General features: G+C 47.0%; 1 protein-coding gene across 12 annotated transcripts in view; it reads left to right on the top strand.

The window, feature by feature from the left end:
- Nucleotides 1-24,187, top strand: part of ZDHHC14 (zinc finger DHHC-type palmitoyltransferase 14) — a 276,013-nt gene that overhangs the window by 134,232 nt on the left and 117,594 nt on the right. For 11 of the 12 annotated variants that reach the window (XM_045080132.1, XM_004770891.3, XM_004770889.3 and 8 more), the window contains one exon: nucleotides 22,995-23,155. In XM_045080132.1, coding sequence (XP_044936067.1) covers nucleotides 22,995-23,155 — 161 coding nt within the window. Of the gene's footprint in view, nucleotides 1-16,633; nucleotides 16,736-22,994; nucleotides 23,156-24,187 lie in introns of those variants that run through there. The other variant, XM_045080130.1, reaches the window with a different exon arrangement.

Genomic DNA, 24,187 nt, shown 5'->3' with positions numbered 1-24,187 from the left:
GGAGAGAGAGAATCTCCGCTGAGCACAGAGCCTGCTGCGGGCTCGATCCCAGGAACCCAGGATCATGACATGAGCCAAACCAAGAGCTTAATTGGCTGAGCCACCCAGCCCCTGGCTGCTTTCTCCACAGTGTGTGGGGGATGGGTGTGCCCCAGAGAACCTTCCACCCTGAGCATCTCCCCAGCAGTCAGCCACACGGGGCATCTGAACACTGCCAGGTACACCCAGACTGCTCCCGAGCTCAGACAGCAGCTTGGCTCACAGCTGAACGAGGGCCGGTCGGGAGCGTCTGCCTTACCCCAGGCCGGATCCTTGGTCCACGGAGCTGCCTGTGGTCTTGGTCCTTACTGCGTTTCAAAAGCAGTGCTGGCATTTGCTTTTCCTTTTTTATTTATCAAGAACATAATGTCATCACCAAGAGAGGGTGGATTTTTTGAAGTGTTGCTGGAGGCAGTGCCTGTGTTCTTTATCAAAGCCCCATGTCGGCCACTGCTTCAGCTGGTGGCTGAGAAAGGGTCAGCGGGGTGAGTTGCCTGTGAACAACTTGAAAAGGAGTGTGTGTGCGCACATGTATTGTGCAAGCATATGTGTATACCGCGTGTGTGCACTTGTGTGTATGTGTGAGCATGCGCGTGTGTAATGTGTGTGTGCACATGTGTGAGAACACGCACATATGCCTGTGTGAGCACGCATGTGCGCACGTGTGAGCATGTGTGTATGTGTGAATGCATGCATGTACACATGTGAGCATGGACGTGCATGTGTGTACAAGTGCACACATGTGTGTGTGCACCCAAGCACCTGTGGGTGTGGACACACAGCCAGGCAGGAGGATGGCAAAGGCAGAGACCCTGCTGGCTTCTTCACACAGGGCAGGCTGCCCGCAGCTCTGTTTGTTTTCCTGCAGTCTGAGGCTGGGGCCGGATCCCCGTGCGGAGGCCTACAGCAACAAAGACCACCCACCTGCCATCGCAGTTTCTTTCTTTTCTTTTTTTTTTTTTTTAAATCTCCAGAAACCCTGAGTCTAGTTGTGCTTCAGTGTGAAAGAAGTGGCACTTGGGGTGCCTGGGGGAGTTATTCCGTTGAGCGTCTGCCTTCAGCTCCCGTCATGATCTCAGGGTCCTAGGATCGAGGCCCGTGTTGGGCTCCCTGCTCAGCAGGAAGCCTAGTTCTCCCTCACCCTCTGCCTGCTGCTCACCCTGCTTGTAATCTCTCTCTGCCAAATAAAATCTTTAAAAAAAAAAAAAAGAAAGAAAGAAAGAAAGGAGGAGGAGAAGAAGGAAAAGAGAAGAAGAAGACGCGGCACTTGCTAGATCTTCCCCAGGCCACGGTGATGTTTGCCACTAGTTAAGTTTGGGACTCAAGCAAGTGGTTCCTAACAGCAGTAACTTACAAGCAACAGAAGGCCAGGTGTGTGGTCGCGAGCTTCTTGGGGCAGCAGGGACTTAGGGTGTGTTTGACAAACAACCCGAAACAAGCTGGTGGTGGGCTCAGTGCCTGGGGAGTAAAGGCTGGCAAAGCCTTGACGAGGAATGAGCTACAACTCACAGGAGGCGCGGAAAAGGAACTAGAGGCATCACAGCTGCTGAGAGGCCCTCCCGTGTGTGCTCTTGTGCCCCGGCCCCCAGCTCTGCAAACCCGTCCCCTGTCTCTCCTGCTGTCCCTTCCATCTCCAGTTCCAGGCCCCAAACCTCCTCCCATCCCCGGGCTTCTCCCCTGTGGCTGCTGGGGACTTTGGAATCTGCCTCCACACGCATGTCCTGGGGCTTGGGTGGGAGCCCGAGACACCTGGCATTCGCACCCCACCCCCACCCTGTACTGGTCCCCCTAGTTATTTCCACAGAAGACTCCAGGCCCGAGCTCTGTGATCGGCGCAGTCATTTCACTCCGGTGGCCTGGGCCCTCCCCTGCACTTGGGGGACACTTACCAGGAGGTATGCTACTGGCCACCCTGTAGCTGTTATGAGCCAACCCAGACAGGTGACAGCCATGGTGGGAGAGGGAGAGCCACGTAGAAGTCACTGCTGTTGCTCTGTGGAGACCCCAGCCCCCCTGCGGGGCCCCTGGTGTTTGGTGCTGGGTTCTGGAGGGTTCGCACGATTCGCTCATGCTGCTAGCCACAAGAGCATGAGCCCTCCCAGAGTCATCGTGGAACGGGGAGCTGGTTTTTGATTTTTGTCCTGGAGCATAGGGATCCAAACACAGAGAAGTAGCAACTAAGCTTCAGGCCTATCGTATATATTGCATTTTTCCAACCCTGGTATTAAAGGTATGATAATGTCTTCAGGTTAGAAGCAAAGAGACAAAGTTTGGTATTTATTTATTTATTCATTCATTCATTCATTCATGCATGCATGCGTGCATGCTTTGAAGCAACTGCAAGGAATAATACATAATTTTAATAAACCCAAAGGCAAGTAGGACATCACATGGAAAAAACGAGATACTTTCCTTATGTGACTACTTATCTTAAGATGCTCAGTGTGTGCCCAGCGGCGGGTATCTTCTTGTCCAGAGAGGTGTGCTCATGGGGAAGAGAAGGTCTAAGTGAAATAACTTTCTAAAAGGCGCAGGCTTGGTGGTTCTAGAAGCACAATTGCCTTATAAGGTTTCTGGAAGCAATGTAAGCTTCCCACATGATGCATGTCCCAGATGACCGGCAGGTAAGGGCCTTGGAGCCTTGAGTCCTAGTCTCAGTGCTGGCCCTCGGGAGCTGTGTGGCCCTGGGCAAGTCCCTTCCCTCTTGGCTCTTCCCCTGCAGAAGGAAAGGGTTCAGCTGGTTGGCTTTGTCTGGCAGACATCTATAGTGTGGCCCCTGGAGTTTGTTCGCTTTGCTAGGTCCTGGGAATAAAAAGCTGACCAGCTGGTCACTGTCCCCAAGGGACTCAGTGTCCCTTTGAGTAAGAGGAGTGACAAAACCCGCAATTGGAGCCCAGCAGGGGAGTGAACGGATGCGCAGGGTGCTTGGGTGACACAGAGGTAGACACTAAAGGGCTGGGAGGGTAGCTCAGGAAGGACTTCTCGGGAGTGGGTGGCACTTGAGCCAAGTAGAGAGGAAGGGAAGGGCATTTGCAGGACAAGCAATGATTTCCAGGGTCACTTCCAGATCTAAAGGTTGAGTCTAACTGGAGTGCATGATTTATGCCGAACTCTGGGCAGATGGGTTTCTGTTTGCATCCCAGCTGTGTCCTTGCCTGGGGCAGTGGCCCTGGAAAGAGTCCCTTTCCCATTATGACTGGTGGCGGAACCTGCAGGGAGACTCGGCTGTTTCCCCCCTGCATTCCTGCCTTTACGCACTTTGGCTGCCCATGCTTCTAGGTCTTTCTTCCCCAGCTGTCATGGCACAGAAGTTCTACTGGAACATATTTATTTATTTATTTTTAAAGATTTTATTTATTTATTTGACAGAGAGAGATCACAAGTAGGCAGAGAGGCAGGCAGAGAGAGAGAGGAGGAAGCAGGCTCCCCGCTGAGCAGAGAGCCCGATGCAGGGCTCAATCCCAGGACCCTGAGATCATGACCTGAGCCGAAGACAGAGGCTTAACCCGCTGAGCCACCCAGGCGCCACTACTGGAACATATTTAATTAGAGATTACCTGGTAGTCTTAGTTTATGCAAGAAGCAAGTTCCTGAAGATCTCATATGAGTTAAAACACATAATCTGAGACTAGTTTTCCTTAGAAGTAAGTAAGGATGTGCTCTTCAAAGACATAATCTGCAACCATTAAAAGGATATTTGTGCTTGTTTTGAGCAAAATGTTTGAAAAGCATAATTATACACACATAATAGTGTTTTACAATCTTTCTTTCCAAAGTTATTACATTTTTAGTGTTTTCCAGTATCAGCACTAGCACTTACCTCTTAATGATCACGTCAATGACATTTCTATAGGACATTTTCCAAAGATTTTAAATTATGTCCAGTAGATATTTAAATAACACAATCGTCACTAAAATCCTGTACATGTGTTCTGAGACACGGAGCAAAAGTGTTGGCCATAGGATGCTGGTACAAGGGATGGCTGGTGTGTCCACTGACCTGGGGAATAGCACTGAATACTCCTTCTTACGAGGGGACTGAGACAGTAGTGTGACATAGTTGACCATTCACTTCTTGCTATTGGTTGACAATTCACTTTAAAATGACATGGTTCTTGATAATTCCTTTAATTCAGAGGGCTTTGGAGTTTTGCACATAAAATGAAGCTTTATCAATACTTCTATAATCTTACTATTTCCAATTCACATAAATTGAAATCATATAAAATGTAGCTGTACTCTGCCAATATGTCTGTGGGGGAGGAAAGGTGAAATGTGCGTGCAGATACGTATTTAAAACCATGGAATGTTCGAGCTGAAAGGCTCATTTGGGGGTTTAATCCAACTTCATTGACAGATGATGAAATAGGGACCCAGGTAGGTAGAGTCAGGAGTTCACACAAGTGAGTCAGATCTTTGCTTTGCATTATAGTTTGGAGTCTGACATATTAGCTAACTCTGAACTCCGACTCAGTGCCCACCATGTAATTTAGCTCAGAAAATTCTGGAGGTCAGCCTTGAATAATGGACTCCTGCATTTTCCGCTCTGAACCTTAGCTTTAGAGCAAGGGGTTACTTAGGGATCGGGAGAGGCCTGTCTGTTTCCTGGAAGGACAGTGCTCAGGAGCAGCGGGGGAGGGAAGGTGCCGACCCTAAATTCCTGGCTGGGCCTCCAGACCCCCAGCCACAGCCCTCCCCTATCAGCAGCACAAGGAGCAGCTTTGATTCTTTCATTGAGGGTTGATGGCATCAAGCCTCCCAGTCCACAGGGAGGAGCATAAGGCCCCAGAATATAGGGGCAGCCTTTGAGATGGTTGCCTTAATTAACCTAATGAACCTGTAAATTGCTCAAGTATGTAATAAATTGTGTTTAAAAAGCCACAAAGCCAGGCTGCACAAAGATACCCAACTCTGGCCTGAAGGGGTCCTAGATTTGCCCTTTACACTCACTGCTTGGATGACCTTTGCCAGGTTGCTTGAGCAGCTCTGTGTGTTCCTCTGGTCCAGCAGCTACCACGGGATTGTCGGAAGATTGGGTGCGGACTTTGTTTCAGGCTCCTGGACCTGTCCGTGCAGCTCGTTCCCGCCAGGCTTTATGAATGCAGATGTTATGTCAAAAGCCAAACAGATAAAAATGGCTTTCACAACGAAAAAGGGGAAATCCTGCCATCACATAATTAGAGTTAAGACTCGATGCATCCTCTCAAATTCAATTCAGACATTAGCGAGAAGCTCGTAAATCTGAGTCACAGACAGGAATGGATTTGACAGTGTGTCACTGGTTTTCACACTGACTCTTCCATTAAGTGTGGGGGTGTTGGCTTGTTTATGGGCCTGTTGGCTTCCCCTCCCCCATTTCCTGCCCCTGAGATCTTGAGGAAGTAACTGGCACAGGAAGCATGGGCATAGGAAACGAGATTCCAGGAGTCTACTTCCTAGTGGTATGGATTTTAAGGAAATTATTTCTTTTCTGGTCCCCAAAAGTTACCAAACCTATTTTTTTAAAGATTTATTTATTTATTTGAGAGAGCGAGAGAGTGTGAGCGAGCATAGAGGGAGAGAATCTCAAGTGGACCCCCTGCTGAGCGAGGAGCCCGCTTTGGGGGCTCCTGACCCTGAGATCACAAGCCTGAGATCCTGAGCAGAAACCAGGAGTCAGACACTTAGATGCTCCCGAAAACCGTTTTTAATCATTTTTTTTTATTTGACAAGTTATTTAGAAGTAATTTTTAATGATTTTTAGAAATCTCACTGTAAATTCTGTTTTTCTTTTCTTCCCTTTATTCTTTTCCTTTCCTTTCCTCCCTCCACCCGCTTCCTTCTCTCCAGACAGACCAGGTTTAAAAGAGCTGAGGCCTTACACCATCAGGCTCTGGCCCTGGCAGGACCGCTGGCCTGCTGTCTGTCCTCCCAGGGGCAGACAGGGGGTGGGGGGGGATGGATAGTTCTGCCCGCCTTCTCCCAGGCTCTCTCTCTCTTTCTCTTTCTCTCTTGAGCCTTGGGGGCGTTTGTCAATATGAATCTACAAATGGTATTTTCAATTTGCCCTTCTTCCATCACTAGTGAGATTGATGCCATCTTCATTTCTTCTGTGTTAAGGTCTTTCCCTGCCCTTTGGGGGTGGGGGCATCTGCTTTGTTTGGTTTCACGGCTTATGTAATAGGTGACGTGTGATCTAGAAATGCCTTTCTCGGCTTGTCCTCATCCACGGTATGTTAATGGAACCCCCTGGACTTTGGCCCGTGCTGTTCCTCTCTTGAATCTTCACTGCCTTTGACATTCTTGTGCTTCTTGTGGTGTCCCTGTGGGGGTTCTAGTGGGAGGCTGGGACCAGGGATACCAGACATGTCTGGTCAGTGGCTATGCAGACCCCACCAAGAGACTTCTGACTTTAAATTTTTTTTTTATTTTTTATTTTTTTTTAAAGATTTTATTTATTTATTTGACAGAGAGATTACAAGTAGGCAGAGAGGCAGGCAGAGAGAGAGAGGAGGAAGCAGGCTCCCTGCTGAGCAGAGAGCCCAATGCAGGACTCGATCCCAGGACCCTGAGATCATGACCTGAGCCGAAGGCAGCGGCTTAACCCACTGAGCCACCCAGGCGCCCCCTGACTTTAAATTTTATGCCTCTCACAGTCCTGTCAAACTCCGGGGGCACAAAGGTTGGCATAGTCAGATTCCAGAAAAAATATTCTTTGAACTTATTAAGAAACAAAGACTCATTGGTAATTGTGTATCCCTTACAATTTTGTATAAAAGATGGAACTAAAATGGGGAGGGAAACAAAATGTTTGGTGATCTGTAGCACTGCAGTTTTTTCCCCACATCCCAAGGGAGTCCCGAATATCACTCAGCCAGTCAGACAAAATCTCAGGTTGGAAGGATTTCAGGATTTATTCCATTAAGTGATTCTGTTCTAGTCACTCTAGGAAGAAGAATATTCCATTTTATTCGGCAGATGTAACTTCTGAATGTAGTGTGTGCCTGATGGAGCTCTGTGTGTGTGAGTGAGCTATTGCTGTGTAACTATCATCCCACAGTTTTGTAGCTTAGAACAACAAACATTTATTATCTCAAAGCATCTGGGTCAGAAATCCCACACAGCTTAGCTGTGGCCTCTGGCTCAGGTGTCCCGCCAGGTTGCGGTCATCTCAGGGCTCAGCTGGGGGCAGACCTGCCTCTAAGTTCACTCCTGGGCCCGTTGGCCAGTGGCCCCCTTTGTGAACCTTGTCCCCGGAGCCTCTCCATAGACTGCTCACAGCATGACACCAGCCAGGCCTCCCCACAAGAGAGCGAGAAAGTGAGCAAGAGGGAAGTCGCCATCTTTTTTTGTGACCTAATCTTGGAAGTGAGAACTCATCACTTCTCTGGCCATTTTCCAGAAGTCACCAAGGCCAGCCTCCACTCCAGGTGGGGCTGAACACCAGGAGGCCAGGATCGCCAGAGCCATCTGGTTGGCTGCCCACCGTCCTATGAAAGGACTTTCTTCTATGGTGTTGCAATTGAATGATTTGGGGCATCCAACAGCATGACAGCCGAACCTCCTTTGGTCCCATTGCTGTTCCATGGCTGTGGGGGACCGGTCTTCATAGCCAGCGAATCGCACAGAGCCAGTTCCTGGTTTCAACCTCCATTCTCCACCACACTTCTCTTTCACAGACTGCTTACTCACCCTCTTTTCCAGTGGCTTCCGATCACTTCTTGAGTTCCTCTCCGAGCTTTGAAGCCATACTTCTTCCCAACTCGCTGGCCTCTGAAACAAACACACAACCTCATGGGCTTTAACTTTAAACCGCAGGGAGGCCACTGGACCAGACTCAAACCAGGAACAACAAGGAAGTATGGAAAATTACGAGAAATCCACACAAGTGCCAGACTAGCTCCTGTAGGAGGAATGGAATAATATTAAGGGAGTACACAGTATATATCCAGGGCTTTGTGGAAGGTCTTCCAAACAGTAACCTGCCAGCTCTCAAGCCAGCACTACACTGGGCATGTCAGTACCTGTAATTTACAATTGTTCCAGCTCAAACAGGTGGAAACGAAGACTCAGCAAGAATGAGTAGCTTCCTCAAGTTCATAGACTAAGTGCCAGATTTAAGATTTGAAGGCACTTGTTCTGATTCCAGTACCTAAGGCCTTCCCGCATACCATGCAACTTGTCACATGCCCTCTGGACCCAGTCCTCGGATTCTGGGGTAGAAGTGAATCAGGTTCTTATCTTAACTGTCAGTCTACTTGGTCTTGTCAGGGTGAAGTTCTCAGACGCCAGACAAGGCTAGGGATAAGATGGTACCCCTCCTCAGTCTCTTCTAGAACCTTCTTACACTCCTGCGTTTGCCAAAGGTGAAGTATTTTATCATTCAGGCATCTTGCCCACCTTTGGCCTTGTGAATGAGGAAGGAGCTTCACTGCTTGTCCCCACATTGGCACTAACCTTGAAGTGGCCCCCGTGTCTCCCCCCTACTTCAGAATTTGTGAACCCGTCTTCCGCTGGACCAATGTGTATGCCCCAAGTGTCAGTTGGTCAGGCTGGTTCCACTCTTCAGACCTGTGGGCAGAGCTGATAACCATGTAATTTACCAACTGCCGGAGCAAGACTTGGAGGACTATAACATGGGCAGACATTAGCTTTATTTCCTGGCTCATGGAGAGGTCTGCAGGGTGTGGGGAGAAGGGCTAAGGTGGTGAATGGTGGCTGGGGAACACAGACACTTGGGAAGCATTTTTAGCAGTGCAGAAATGTACTTTCTGTGTAGGTACATGGGTTTATATCTCCCTTCCTAGTAATTTGAAATACTTTGGGGGTCACAAACCCCTTAAAGAACCCACAGATCTTCTCCTAGTAGACTGCGAAGCCCATAACCTCCAGATTAAGACATGGCTGAAGGTACGGCTTGGCCTCTTCCTGACCACCTGAGAGCAGGTTCCCATGGGCAGGCCTGGCTCCCTGAGAGCCCCTACTCCCTTCCAGACTTATGGCTCCCCTTAAGGAGAGGCAGACTTCTCAGCTCACTTATAGAACAGCACTGATTAATACTCCTTGTCCAGTTTACCCATTCTCCTAGGTTCTGACCCAGATGTCCTATCCAATAACTCCTCTCTTTGAAAAAACAGTTTTGCAAAGCTTGCTGTTATATTTAGACAACATTAAAGTCCTGTCTTCTTGCTCAGGGCAGCAGCAGACACACATTCCTCTGAGGAAGAAGGAGAGGGGAAACCCAAACTGATGGAAACTTCTGCTTGAAAAAGTCTTCCTCAAGAACTGTCCAGAATGAGCCTTAGAGCCACAAGATTTTGTCACTGAGCCCACAGACACAGCTAGAGCATCAGGGGCCAGCTGGGTGGACGTCTGCTTCTTGACATCATAGAGTCTCACAAGTGCTTAAAACATGAAGTGGTTTTCCTTGGCAGTCACATGACCGCCCTCTCAGGTAGTTGTTTCTGGAAATGTAAAAGGTCACCCTCCAGACATGGCAGTTCTTTGGACTTCTTTAATCCTACAGACTGTTTGAACCAAGTGAATGATGCCTGGCCCAAGCCCCAGATGAATGAGCACTCGGTTCCGTGGGAGACGCTTTCTGATCTCTCCCCCAGTCTTCTGTATCGTTCTCCAGCTTCCTGGTTGGATCTCCAGCTTTGCCATCTGCTCAGCAAAATTCAAGGAATGTGTGGCAGTGATTTAATTTATTGTGCTTTTCATGACAGTAACACCTTCCAAAAATTCCATCCGGATAGCCAGGCATAACTTCCTTTGCCTAAACCCGTGTTGTTGGGCTCTCGTTAAATATGCTTTTCCCAGATGTCTTCCCATCATATGCTATAAGGTTATTTCTGTGATTTTCTCTAGAACTACTGAACACCATTTGCCTTTTGACCTCCCCTTTTAAGAAATTAAGAGTCATGTTTGCCACCAGGCTGTCCTTAGGAACCTGTTCTATTTTGAAATGAACTGAGAAGATCCTTATCTCAGAAGTGCACAGCTGGAAAGAGACAGCATGAAAGTTGAGCCACAGAAGAACACAGAAGAAAGTTGAGCCATAGAAATGAACAAGGGGTCTAATGGAGTGGTTGAGGCATTAATTGGTCAATACGATATTTTTCAGTTTTTTTTTCCAGTGAGTTCAAAGAGTTTCATAAAAAGTCCATCACTGTACTCAGCACTGTACTCAGTAATGTAAAGTACTATACTCAGTACTATCTAGTAAGAATACCCAGGCTCCTGGGTGATACCTGGCACCTTCCACCTGTTCTCACCTGAGGTTCATTGTCTTGTCTGCTTGACAGAAGTCTAAATCAGAGCCTTAGACTCAGTCCCACTCTGGCTTCTGGGAAGTAGGGGCTCTGGACTTTCTGTACCCCATCCTCTTCTTAAGAGAAGCAAGTTACTCCTTGGGTATAGCCTGGGAACTTTAGGAAGCTTTGCTTTTTTTCATAAATGAGAGTTTTGCTTTAGCACTATACCCCTCAGAATCCCCCAATACTGAGGCAGTACTAACCAGGGCTGTGTGTGTATGGCACAAGTAGAAATAGCAGGAGTGTTTTCATCATTCGGTGTCAAAGCCTGTTTCACAGGGACTCTGGGGATACAGGCACTCTTCTAGGCAGAAATTATGGAGCTGGTTACATATCAATGGAACTGAGAAGCAGAGCCCAAGAGCAGTGTTCTTGACCTTGGAGCAGTAAGATTCTCTCCCTCATTAGTCTTCCCTGAAGCTTAGGGGGCACCCTAAGCAGTTAAAGATCTGTGTGTCCAAAATATGGCTGTACCCCTTTCCCGTGTCCCACGCATTAGTGGCTCTGGCTCTCCGCCCCCTCACAGCGGCCCTCTTCACCCCACGGTTTGGGCCTCCAGCCAGTGCTCACAGCACAGGATCCTGGGCTCAGCTGCCTTTTTGGCAGGTCTGTGAATTGTTTCCTTTCCTATCCATCTGCTGGTGATCCATCATTGGGAGGTGCTATCTCTCATGACCTGGGCCTCTCCTCTCTCCAAATGGGGCAAGGCACCTACCAGCGGAACCAAGTTTCAGGTTTTCTAGGCATTCTTAATTGCACATGATCAGGGTAATTGGGATCATGATAAGAAGGTAAAAACAAGTACAACAGTTACTATATCTTACTAAGAAGGCATAGAGGGTGCAGATCAGAACTGGAAGTAGCCAGGGCAGGGGGGGCAGTAGGATTGGGGTGAGGGGTTGGGTGAAATAGATGAAGGGGATTATGAGGTACCATCTTCCAGTTATAAAAGAAAGAAGACAAGGCAATGTGATGTGCAGCATAGGGAACATAGTCAATAATATTGCAACAACTTTGGTGACCGAAGGTAACTAGTCTTATTGTAGTGATCATTTTGAAATACAGATAAATATCAAATCACACTGTTTTACACCAGAAACCAATACAATATTGTATGTCAATTATTCTTAGATTAAAAATAAAAAAATGCAGACCTCATGGTGGTGTAATTGAGAGAATGTGCCCTGGGCATGTGGGCTTTGAAGACAGCCTCATCTGATATGATTTCTTGTTCTGAAATGTATGGGCTGGATGTCTTTAGTCAATTCCGTGAACCTCTTATGACTTAGTTTCCTCATCTGTAAAATGCCAAGGTCATAGACTTTTCATAGGGAGTTCATGAAATATGATATGCGAGACTGTTTGAAATGTAGGTTCTCGATCAAAAACTGGAAAATTCCATCCTCTCCCTGCAGTCTCCCTCCCTAGTTGACTGTTCCTTTAAAAGCCCTGTGACCACATCTGTGTGCCTTGCAAGGGCGGACTTCCCCTCTGTATCTGTCTGATCTGACCTCGCCTTCTAACGGGCTGGATAATTACATGGTAGGAGTCTTCCCCACCATCAAGGAAGAGAGAAGCCTTCACCATTTTTTTAGTGGAAAAGCACTTTATACAGTAGAATAACCAGTAGCATGGGCAGTGTTTAGGGGGTAGCAAAAGAAATCGTCTGTTCATGAACAGTAAGTGCTGTCCCTTTAGACTAGGGAAAAATTAATCTGCAGCCCCCAACAGCACCCCGTATCCAAAAACTATTGGTAAATTGCATTTTTCCCATTTTAAATTTCATTTTGTTTTTATTTCTACCAAATATGTCCTTCTAAAATTGTCCTTACCCAATGGGCTCCCATTTGGTGTCAAAATGTTCATGGGCTTGTTAAGTTGGTTACCTTGCTTTGTTGTTATTTCTCTCTTTTGGGGAAATAGAACTTTTTTCCTTAAATACATGTGTAGACTTTTTCTTCTCCCCTCAAAAACACCGTATTTCCATTCTGAGTAAGTGTCATGTACTCTTTTTCAAACAATGGTGTCTGCTATGGACAAGAACATCGTTCTATAAGTGCATGAGTGAAGTTGCTTTGCCATCCAAAGTCATGTGCATTCTTGGTCCCAATGATTGGCGATTTCTCAACTGTATTTATCCTCCATTGTCTTACTTCTGAGACATTTATAAGGATGGGTATGTTAAAAACCAAATCTTCTCTCCTTGATCTTAGAGAAATACTATAAAGGAAATTTGCTTGGTAATTCTTCTGCAAAAGGAAGCATGTGGCCCTCCTTCTCCCCTCAGGAATAGGAGAAAATTAACTGTGACATCTGGGTGAGTGGAACGTTAGCAGGATAGGAGAGAGCTATCAGCAGAAGTAGGGAATATATCGAGATGGAGGTCTGCTCATCTTCACGCATGGTTTCCTTAACATTGAACTCCATGACTCCATGAACATTGAACTCTTTGCGATACCTTGCTTTGCAGCTCCAGCCACAGTGTGGACCTCGAGCTTGCGGGTTTGCTCTGATGATTCTATTAAACTCAATTTGGCAAATACTTGCAGAGTGCCTGCCCTGTGGCGGGAAGTGTCTGGGGTACTGGGAATAGAGGAGTGGACCAATAGCCTGCAAAGGCCCCTTCCTGCTGGACTTGTCCCTGCAGGGGAGTCCAGTCCAGGTAGGTCTTAGAAGGCCCCACCTTCTTGCTTGGTGGTCGACCACGGAAGGCCAGGATACAGTGAACACAGTTGGGGGTTCTGTGGCTCCAAGTTCTTGTAGGTGCTATTCTAACCTTTGCTTAGCTTAGCTGTCAATACCCACTCTTCGCCAGTCCTATCCAGGCCCAGGTCAGCTGGTCCCTTTCAGTGTTCCCCCAACGTACTCTGTACTGCTGTCACCAGACTTGCTATTGTGTGTGTAGTTACCTAATTTGGGGGTCTGTCTCGAGAGCAAGGATCTGGTCTTGATTTTCTTGTATCCCTGGCATTTGGCCTCGTGTGTTGGCATGTAGTATGGGCTCGCTGCAAGTGTGAGGAGCGATTGGATGAAAGAAGGTGACGTAGGACGTCCCACAGTATCCACAGGGCTTGCTCTCCATTTGTAGAAACTTCCTGAAACTCACACAAAGGTCGAATGGTTATGGTTCTGAGGTGGTCTTCATAACACTCAAGTCCACTTTCCTATATCAGTGGCTTCTAGAGTCTGGAAGGAGATGCCATCCCCCAGTGTAATGGAGGTTGGGGCCACACTGTGGCAGAGGTCTCAGTGCTATGCTTCCTGATTTCACATACCCCGGGGTGGGGTTGCTGCGGACAAGGGCTAGCAGGAGGGAGGAGAGAACAGACCACATAAACAACAATTATATGCTGAGTGGTACCAGCAGGCATCGTAGGGTCACTTTCCAGCAGAGAACCCGACGTTCCCCAGTGTCTTGGGAAAGAAGACAAGGCCCATTGGTGTCCACCGTGCAGTCTAAAACAAGGCAGAGAATTTTCATCCTGGGAAAGGTTCTCCTGAACATATAATGATTACACTAAATTGTGTTCTGTTGAAAATGTCTCTGTGTTGAACGGTCTGTTCAGCCATGATGCTTCTAACAGAGCCGTCCACCATTTGGGTTCAACTCCAAGAACATGGCCAGTGTATGAAAAATTTAATTTACTAGCTTTTCATCCCTTCTCATTCCAGAAGGCCTCTTTCCCCGTCCTGCCATCCTCGGACCCAGCCCCAACCCAAGAATAGGAAGAGGTACACGACAATGAGTCCGGGACCCCAGATCCCCAGAGGGCTTACCGGGCCATGATGGCGCCCGTGTCCCGGTGCACATGGGTCTACACCTCCAGCCTCCTTCTCAGCTGTCTCTTGGGTTTGGTTTTGTTTCTCACTGTGACATAGGAAGACCAGGGCATAGTTGTCTCTGCTGTTGATATATAAATGTTCAGTTTAAGGTGAAAACCCATGAGGGCAAGAAAAGGAGAACTTTCTTCTGTCACATGCCTGTGACAGTCTGTACAGAGCAATGATGTGAGGCTCTTGTATCTTTAAATAGATGCTACCCCGTACCTCGTACCACACTGACCTCATTAGATGTACCTGCAGAAATCAGGGGCTTTAGCCATTTGAGGTTTTGCTCTAACCTCGAATATGCATTATTGTCTATATCTATATCTATATTGTCTATATCTATATCTTCTTTATAGATAGTTGGAGTTTTTTTTTTTATGACAGCAGAGAAAGATTTTAATATTTGACAATTCCCCCTTTTTTTCAGTTCAAGGAGAATTTATGCATTTATTTTTAATCATCTATTTTCTACTGCAAAAATAAGCCATGTTTAGAAACTCCTAGGATCTGAGCAGCCACACTGGCATTCTGGGTAGGGCCAGGGCGGAGGCTAACTGTCCTCCAGCCACCTGGTCTAAGTCCCCACGTCCCACTGTGGCTCTCAGCATGTCCCCGGGGCAGATAGCTTCCTCTCTGGTCTTGTCATTTCTTCTGGCCTAGGACACAAGGGGAGCTCGGCGATGGCGTTACCGTGGCCTGGTACTTTAGTAACCATACTCTGCCCGAAAATGACAGGTCATCTGAGTTAGGACTCTAACAGAAAACTGGGATGTATGGTCGCCTTGCCTAAGTAATCACGTGGGTCATGAAAGAGCCGGTCTTTAGGGCAGAGAAATCCTGGCTTTCCTCCCTGTGGTTCACACACTAGCCCGAAGCCTTCGACTTCCTGGAATTTTAAATCAAATTCAAAATCACTCAGCAGAAACTTCGAAATGCCACCATTCTCCCGACAAGCTCTTGACCTTCTCAACAGAGGCGCAGGTGACGGGCTGCTTATACCCTGTGCATTGAAACCTCCATTTTAAACTACAGACTCCCACGTTCTGGGTCTATAATTTGACCTCTTAGGGTACCGGGGGAGGCCCTTTTAGAATCATGAAACAGATTTTGTCACCAAGGAGCTGTAGAGGCTTTAGGGACGACGGTGCTATCTGGGGACATCTAGGCAGAGACACTCCCGGCTGGGAGGCCAGCAGGAAGAAGACAGCCAGGTTCCTCAGGGACGGTCCTCTTCTTGGTCTCTGGGTTTCACCTGCCTCCTACCCCTCAGAAAGCCTGAAAGCTTCAGTTCTCAGATCAGAAAGTAGACACATGTCAGAATGAGCCTGCGGGGACTCTGATGACTCTGTGAGCCACATTTACAGTTGACAAATGTGTGTGTGGATTTCTCCTCTCTCCCAGCCTTTCTCTCTGGCTTTGAGCTTTTCCTCCCAGTTTTCTCTTGTTATGTGCACCCCCTTTGTCCCTGGATTCATTTAATTAAATTCCCTCCTTCCAAGGATGCTTGGATGGCTCAGTCGGTTAAGCATCTGCCTTTGGCTCAGGTCATGATCCCAGGGTCCTGGGATCGAGCCCCACATCGGGATCCCTGCTCAGGGGGAAATCTACTTCTCCCTCTGCCTCTCCCCCTGCTTATGCATTTGCACCCTCTCTCTCTCTCTCTCTTGCTGTCAAATAATTGAATAAAATAATCTTTTTTTTTAATATGCTTTGAGGTTTTTGGGGGGGCTTTTTTGTTTTTTTAGATTTTGTTTATTTATTTGACAGACAGAGATCACAAGTAGCCAGAGAGGCAGGCAGAGAGAGAAGAGGGGAAGCAGGCTCCCTGCTGAGCAGAGAGCCTGATGCAGGGCTTGATCCCAGGACCCTGGGATCACAACCTGAGCCGAAGGCAGATGCTTTAAACCACTGAGCCACCCAGGCACCCCTGAATAAAATCTTTTTTTTTTTTTTTTAAGATTTTCTTTACTTTTTTGACAGAGAGAGATACACAGCAAGAGAGGGAACATAAGCAGGGCGAGTGGGAGAAGGAGAAGCAGGCTTTCCACCAAGCAGGGAGCCCCATGCAGGACTCAATCCCAGGACCCTGGGATCATGACCTGAGCTGAAGGCAGACGCTTAACGACTATGCCACCCAGGTGTCCCTGAATAAAATTCTTTAAAAAAAAAAAAAAAAAAAAAAACTCCCTCCTTCCAGATCATATTATGTGCAATGAGCAAGTAGGGGGCTTTCTAGACCTGGAGTTCTCTTACAGGGAAATGATAGTCTTAAGGGTTAATGAAATCATCACTTTTCCCCCATTCTAGAGTTGTGAGCGGATGTTATTTCTGAATCCACTTTTTTCTCTATTTGTCTCTAGGTAATGTGCTTATCTTTGCCCTGTGGTGGTCCATTTACTTCTAAGTAGGTGATTAAGGAACAAATCATACAATTAATGGTGTTTATGTCCCTGCCTATAAATGAAGACTACACTTCTTTTACAGTGACTCATATGAAGAGGAAAAGATCATTTTTATCACAACCCTCGCGACCTCCATTCCTCATAAGGCTACTCTGTCATTATTTCAGACATGTGAGTCATTGGCTCAGATTATTTCATTTTATGATCATTTGCCCTAGCTATCCATTACCAAAATGCATTGCAATCAGGGTTCTGGAATGTAAAATAATAGGTTCACTTTGTGATTTCCGAAACACAGAAATGTCTTTTGTTGGTGTATAGCGTCACAGAGCCAAGGCTGTCTCCCCCCTCCTGTATGGACTTTCACGGTGGGCCTCATTTCTCTGTAAAGAATAGTGATTCTGGTGTTTACTTGTCCATACGTACAGGACAGGACGCAAACATCAAATGTAGGCTGTGTTGTGTCGGGGTCATGAGCCACAAAACAGAATTTCTTTTTTGTTTTCCTGTGTATGTGTACCCATTTACAAGTGAAAAATTAAAAGATGACTCAAATTGCTTTGATATAAGAAAAGATTCTTTACTTTCTGTTCCAAAGGCCACCTGGTTTTAATGCCTTTGCCACATCTTGTTAATATTTTATTTTGTTTTGTTTTTCTTTTTAAGTAAAGCTAATCTCCGCCCGCCTGCCCACCCCGCCACTGCCCAAAAAATGTCCCGTGGAGAAACAGAGAAATCTGGCTACCCAGTAATGAAATCCAGATTTCCTCTCTGAAATGTCTCTGAAACTAACATGGCCCAAGGAGTTTTGTCCAAGGAATTGGTTGTATGTCACATTCAAACCGGTGAGCCATCCTCTAAGTAGGAATGCTGAATTAAGGACGGCACTGATTCTGGGATGTCAGTATCTGTTTGATGATAAAACAATGTTGTAGGAATTAAGGTATGGGCTCGGGTAACAAGAGCACCCAGAAAACTACCCTATCCCATCAATAAACACCAAAGAACAAGTCATTATTTTGTATACAGATTTGAGAAGATTGCTGGTAGAATTGAAAACATTCTTTCTCGGGGCACCTGGGTGGCTCAGTCAGTTGAGCATCTGACTCTTGATTTCAGCCCAAGTTGTGATGGAGTTTGCTTAGGATTCTTTCTCTCTCTTCCTCCATTTGGGATTCTCTTTCTCCCTCTCCCCCTACTGCTCTCCCTCTCTCTTTTAAAGATTTTATTCATTTATTTAAGAGAGAGAAACGGAGATAATAACAGAGAGCACGAATGGGGAGAAGTGGGAGAAGCAGCCTCCCCGCTGAGCAGAGAGCCTGGTGCAGGGCTTGATCCCAGGACCCTAGGATCATGACCTGAGCTGAAGGCTCAGGTCATTTAACCGACTGAGCCACCCGGGCATCCCTCTCTCAGGAAGGAAGGAGGGAAGGAAGAATAGGAGGGAGAAAGGGAGGAAAGAAAAGAAGGAAGGAGGGAGAGAAAAATATCCCTTTTACCTTTTTGATAATGCTACATTTTCTAATTTTTACCTGGAAAAATTTTACCTCTGGCATCCAACGAGGTAACAGTCTGTTGTGGGTATTCATTCACCACAAGCCAGAGCCTACCGACCACCACTGACGCGCACCATTGAGGGGGAAGGGCCCTGGCATGGCTTCTTATCAGGTTATCATTTCTTTGGTCTGGTGCTAAATTAGCTCATTACTTTCATGTTATGAAAACACATGCTTTCAGATTCTTTGCAATTTTTTTCCCCTTTCCTGACACTTTCCCATTGAGCTTTATGTAGACTAAATCGCTTAGAGCCTGTTTTCCACAGGCCCTGGGCTGTATGTAGGTCACAATTTGGCTAGAGAGAGGCCTCCATTTAGGTTTGTGTCTTTGGCAGCTGCATCATCTTGTATCAGATCCAGGCCCTCGGGGGAAGGAGTCTTCCTCCTCACAGATGGCTCTCAGAGTTGGAGATCCCAGCCACAGTTGCTCAGAAATGTGAAGGAAACATTTTCCAGTTGTCTGAGCTCGGGCTAAGAATTTTCTCTGCTCCTTGCCGTGGCTGGGCTATGAAGCCGTGCTGGCCACGGGGGCTTGGCTGGGATTTCCCGTTAGCCTTGCCTCCTTCCGGAGGGAGGTCTAGCGAGCTCTGTCGGGGGCGGGGTCTGCTGATTGCCTTGTCTTTACCAGAGGGACTTCATACGTTCTCCACTCTCTCCAAGCAGCAGTGGGAAGGTGCCCTGATCTTGTCGTGCACTTAGGGGTGTGAATTCTGCTGCTTCTTATAAAGAGTGTTGTCCAAGATTTCAAAGAGAAACTGGACATTGTGCTTTGTCTCACAGAGGTAGGTTGGACAGGGAGATGGTCTGTCCAAAGTTGTACCAAAATAAGGAGTTTTATCTGCTAGGACTTCAGGCTGTGAAGGGGTTAGAGGTTCTAGTTAATGTTCACAGGTGCAAACCTATTTCACACTCAGCTCTGTGAACTGGGGAGAACCTACCCTTCTCCTGGCCAGGGAAGCTTCCTGGGTGAAATCTTCTCAGCACCTGTTAGGAGGAAATTAAGCTCGTACCTAGCAGGCTTAGAAGACAGAGGATCTCTCTGACCTTTGAATGTCACGTGTTAGCCAATGAGGGCAGTGGGCATCGTTGGCGGGAGATGAGGAGAGGCAGGTGGAGGTAAGGGGAGGCTTCTGGAGCTGTCAGCCTGGAGAAGTGGCCAGAAGTGTCCCGTAAAGATACCAGTGCACTTGGGACAACAAGAAACTTTTTAGGACATGGCTTACTCATCAGTGGCATCTTGCTCGAAGGAGGCACTCTGTGAGACCTGGAGCACATCAAGTTTGAGGTCAAGCAAGTAAAAGGAAAGACAAGTACACTGTCACCTAAGATCAACTAAACCACCTTCGCAAGGGGGTTTCCAGCAGGACTGAAGTAGGCTCCAACCTTGGAGAAGCCAGAGGGACCTAAATACATCACAGCTCGTGACACCCATTAAGATCATGTCCTACTGCCCGGTCTGCCCCAACATCCTGTCCAGCTCTGCCCTGGGTGCTGCTGCGTAATGACTCTTCCAACTCTTTCCTATCCAAACTCATTAATGATGAGAAAGAGGAGAAAACTTGGCCTGCACTTTGAATTCTGGGAAATCATCTTCTATACAATCATTTCTCTAACCATTTTTATGAAATACATACACACACACAAACACACACACATTCACACACACACAGAGTCCACCTAGAGTAGATTCTTTTAGGCTACAAAAAATATTTTAGGGCTACTGATTGAAAGGGGACATGCCCCTGATATTTATTGCAATGTTACTAACAGTAGCCAAATTATGGTAAGAGCCCAAATGTCCATCAACAGATGAATGAATAAAGATGATGTATGTGTACACACACACACACAGAGTAATACTACTCAGCTATCAAAAAAAATAAAATCTTGCCATTTGCAGTGACATGGATGTAGCTAGAGGGTTTCATGCTAAATGAAATGAGTTGGTCAGAGAAAGACAAATACGTATGATCTCACTCTTATGTGGGAATATGTGGGATTAAGAAACAAAACAGATGGACATAGGGGAAGGGGAAGAAAAAGAGAGAGAGAAGCAAACCATAAAAGACTCCTAGTGATAGGGGTTGATGGAGGGAAGAAGTGGGGATGGGCTAGAGGGGCAACAGGCATTAAGGAGGGCACAGGATGTGATGCGCACGGGTGTTGTATGTAAAGGATGAATCACTAAGTTCTACATCTGACACCAATTTTACCATATATGTTAACTAACTAGAATTTAAATAAAAACTTGAAAAAAATATTTTAAGACTATTATAAATAGAGGTCTATTAGGACTAAGTTCAGTTTTATGCCTTCAATAGGGACTGTGTTTATTTCTGATTGTGGTACCTAACGCATTTTCAAGTTTTAATACAATGGGGGAGGTTATTTTTTATTTGATAATAAGTGTAGTAAAGATAACATCATTTTTATGACACAAATACCTTTTAAGGACCCTCTGGAGTCTACGTTCCTTGCTCTTAGCTCCAGGTTGATGTGACAGATTTACTCGGCAGACTTGCAGCAATGAATTTTTATTACAAGTTCTTCACAGAAGCTTCACATCACAGTCCAAATGTGCCAAACGTAACATCGTAGACATGAGGTGCCCAAGAGGCACCCATCCCCAGAGCCCATCGCATCACCCTGTACCATGAGCTGGGATTCAGCCCCATACAAACATTAGGATTCCAACTTTGATTCCGTCGTTAATGTGATTTTGATTGTCACTTTATACTGAATCCCTCAGTGGGGCCATCTTTTAAAACCTTCTAATTGTTTAAATCTTATTGCAAGAAAATGTTCCCTTCACAATCCAGGATTAGACAGTAAGTGCCATTTACCAGATTATGGTGTCCCCAGTCTCTTAAATGTTTGTTTATTTGACCTGAAGCTTTTCACATTTTCTAAGGAAAACTGGAACCCCATTAAAGGGTATTAATTATGTCAGGATTTGCCAGACTACACTTGAGGAAAGCAACGTTGGTTTTTTTTTTTTTTAATTTAATGCAGAGCAAAATCAGTTGGATTAAAAACATCCTTTCCATTATTTAACGGAATACTTCCACCAAGTGGATGTCTTTAGGTTAGACGGTCTTGTATTCCTTTTTTCCACAGCAAGTTCTTTATATCTGCTGGCTTTTTTTTTTTTTTTTTCCAAATTCGCTTTCCTACAAGAAACCCTGAGGATGTTTAAAAAGGCTCTAAGTGTCTGGGAGTTTGGACAGGGTCATAGTGATGCAGGAAGGACAATGGACTGTTTTCCCGTGAGTCCCATGAAGGGAAGTCACAATGACAACCCAGCAAGTTAAGTGTGACATGATATCGGTGATGGTGGTTTTGTTCTGTTTCTGCAGAGCAGTTGGTGTGGGAGAGATGAAAGAGATATTAGAAATGTCATATATTTTGTTCCCAGGTGATTTTCCTGGAGGCCACGGGCCTAGTCCTGTTGGGGGGTCACTCCTCTACCTTCTTAAAGTTGTAGGAAATTCTGTGGGTTCCTTTCAAACAGGGCACTCTGGAGAGGCCTTTGGTCTTCAGATCGCAGTAACCGTCCCACAGAGACCTGTCCAATTTTCCAGGTGTCTAGAAGACCAGATGTTCTCACGGGCCTGAGGCTGACCATCATGCCTGAGGCCATCATGCCCTGTGGTCTTTGAGTCCTGGGACTCTTGGCGAGATCCCCTTACCAACCTGTCAGTGACCTTACCATTTGCTCTGCAAACACTGCACAGGAATGGGGTGCTGGTCGCTAGCATTCCCAGGATGGAGCCCCTTGTCTTGACCAGATCTTTCCACCCCACTCCCTCTCTTTGTTTCTTCTCGAGTATGGACACGAGCATCGGCCAACGGGGTGGACCATCTTGGAGGTGCTTCCCATTCCAGATATGACAGTTCTTTGATTCCATCTTGTGTCCCTTGGTGCCCATGATGTGACTGAACGTGGTGACAACAGACTGATCGTGGTCATGGCAGATCCCACTCAGCTCACTCACCTCCAGGCATCGAGGTCATTCTCACTCTGCTTCTCGCCACCTCCATGGAATCAAGGGACCTTGACAGTGGGCCCGGCGCTTGAAGCTGTCCCGGAGCCCACTGGCACAGATGTTAGTCTGCCCGACTCATCCCAGTCCTCGCTGCACATCAGCTCCCAGGACTGAAGGACAGTGAGGACGTTTTGTAGAACTGAGTTGGGCCATGTTCTTTAGTTGGTAGCTCACATGCCTTCTGGAAAGCAGGAGTGTATCATATCCCAGCTGCCTAAATCCTTTTAGCCTCTTCAGACGCCTGCTTGCAAGTTCATTTCCATTGCTCATTAACCTCTTTGGGAGAGCTTAGTTCCAAAAGATTGAAAAATGTTTTCTTGCCTTTGAAGGATGAATTTACCATTCTTAGCTTTTTCATGCCATGAATGTGTTTGACTCAGGAAGGAGAGGCTGGGTCTGTTGAAGATGGCTCTAAGCTGGTGTCTTCTTTTACGATGCAGTTCCAGGGAAGGGCAGGCAGGTCACACAAATTCGCGTGCTATATTGACCACAAAGCATCCAAGCCCAACATGTCCTATGATGATTACGGAGCACAGTGACTGTCCCTTGCCTGCCCGTGTCTTTCCCAAGGAGCACCATGGGAGCAGAGGGCCTGGGTTACTGCGGCCGGAAAGGGAGGGTTCGATTATCCACAAGAGAGAACTGTGGACCTCCCCAAATGGAAATGCTTAACATAGATGAATTTTTAATGGAAATCAATTTTGCTCCTCTAATAAGCCTTTCGGCTTCTTGGAAGATACAGACCGTGCCCTGTTGATTACTGACATTGTATTTCCTTTCTTTTCCCCCTCCCCGCTTCCCCTCCTGGCCTTTCCAACCTGTTGGCAGCTGCCCGTATCTAGCAGTGAAAATCACCCCCGCCATCCCCGTGGTTGGTGGCATCCTCTTCTTCTTTGTGATGGGGACCCTGCTTCGCACCAGCTTCAGTGACCCAGGAGTCCTTCCGCGAGCCACGCCCGATGAAGCCGCTGACCTGGAGCGACAAATAGGTAACCTTGATGGGCTGCCCTTAGCCTTGGGTCCCTTCCCACTGGGGCTCAGCTGCCATGTGGGAGGACAGGCCCAGGTGCCGGTGCAGGACGGGCACTGGACAGTGGCGCGGAACCAGGGAGGCGTCCGGGAAGTCCTCATTTCCTCGGTGGCAGGACGGGCTGAGTAGGAGGTGGGATGTGAAGTGGTTGGAGGTCAGCCCAGGGGCTGGTGGTGCCACCAAGCAGCGGTGCCTCCCTCATGATGCTCTGGGTCCTGATGTGTCTTTGAAACCCAAGCCCGGCTGAGGAAGAGCCTCTGTCCTGTAAGACCCGTCGTTATTAGGGGCAACTCTCTGTTCCCTTTACGAGCGTCCTTCTTGTTCCTGGTTTCCCAGAAGCCTGGGGAGGTTACGTCTTCCCCTGCTGTCTCATTGATCCAGCCTAGGACCCAGAACTTTCTTTATTAAGGCAACAAAGATATATGTTCATGGTATATGCGAAGATGAAGAGCTTTCATTTTTCCTTAGATATTGGAACCCTGTATTGAAATGTAAAAAGTTTACAGGGACCCGTTTTAAACATATTAAAACAAATCCTAATCCCCTGCAGGGTAAACTTTTAATGTTCCCTTTTTAGTTAAAAAGAGAACTTCTCGCTCTTAAAAGTTTGCATTTGTGAATTCGTAGCTTTGCAGTGACACTATGATAATTTGACAAGTGTGGCTGAGGGGTTGTGGTGACTCTGTGTGAATGTAAAGCTTAGCATGAAAACCCATCTGACACTTCCCTCCTGCTGTTCCTCTTACCCTGTGGGCTTCTCTTCCCAGCCTCACTCAGCCAAAAGCCCCGGCTTTCCGGTGTCAAGAGATAGGAGCGTGGGTTCTGAGAGGCAACATGTGCTGTGGACTGCCCTCTCCAGGTACCAAAGCATGGCTATGTCCTCTGGGCATCTGCCTCCATCCTTCATTCCGGCTGTGCAGAAGGGGAGCAGTAAAGGAGTTCATGACGGGAGTGTATGGTGGTGGTCCTCTGGCTGCAGCCTTCTTGTGTC

This window comes from Mustela putorius, unplaced genomic scaffold (genome assembly GCF_011764305.1).
Source record: "Mustela putorius furo isolate JIRA1106 unplaced genomic scaffold, ASM1176430v1.1 tig00000450_pilon_pilon_pilon, whole genome shotgun sequence".
NCBI classification, from domain to species: Eukaryota; Metazoa; Chordata; class Mammalia; order Carnivora; family Mustelidae; genus Mustela; species Mustela putorius.
The sequence above is the reverse complement of the archived record's forward strand: the minus strand, read 5'-3'. Positions and strand labels throughout refer to the sequence as shown.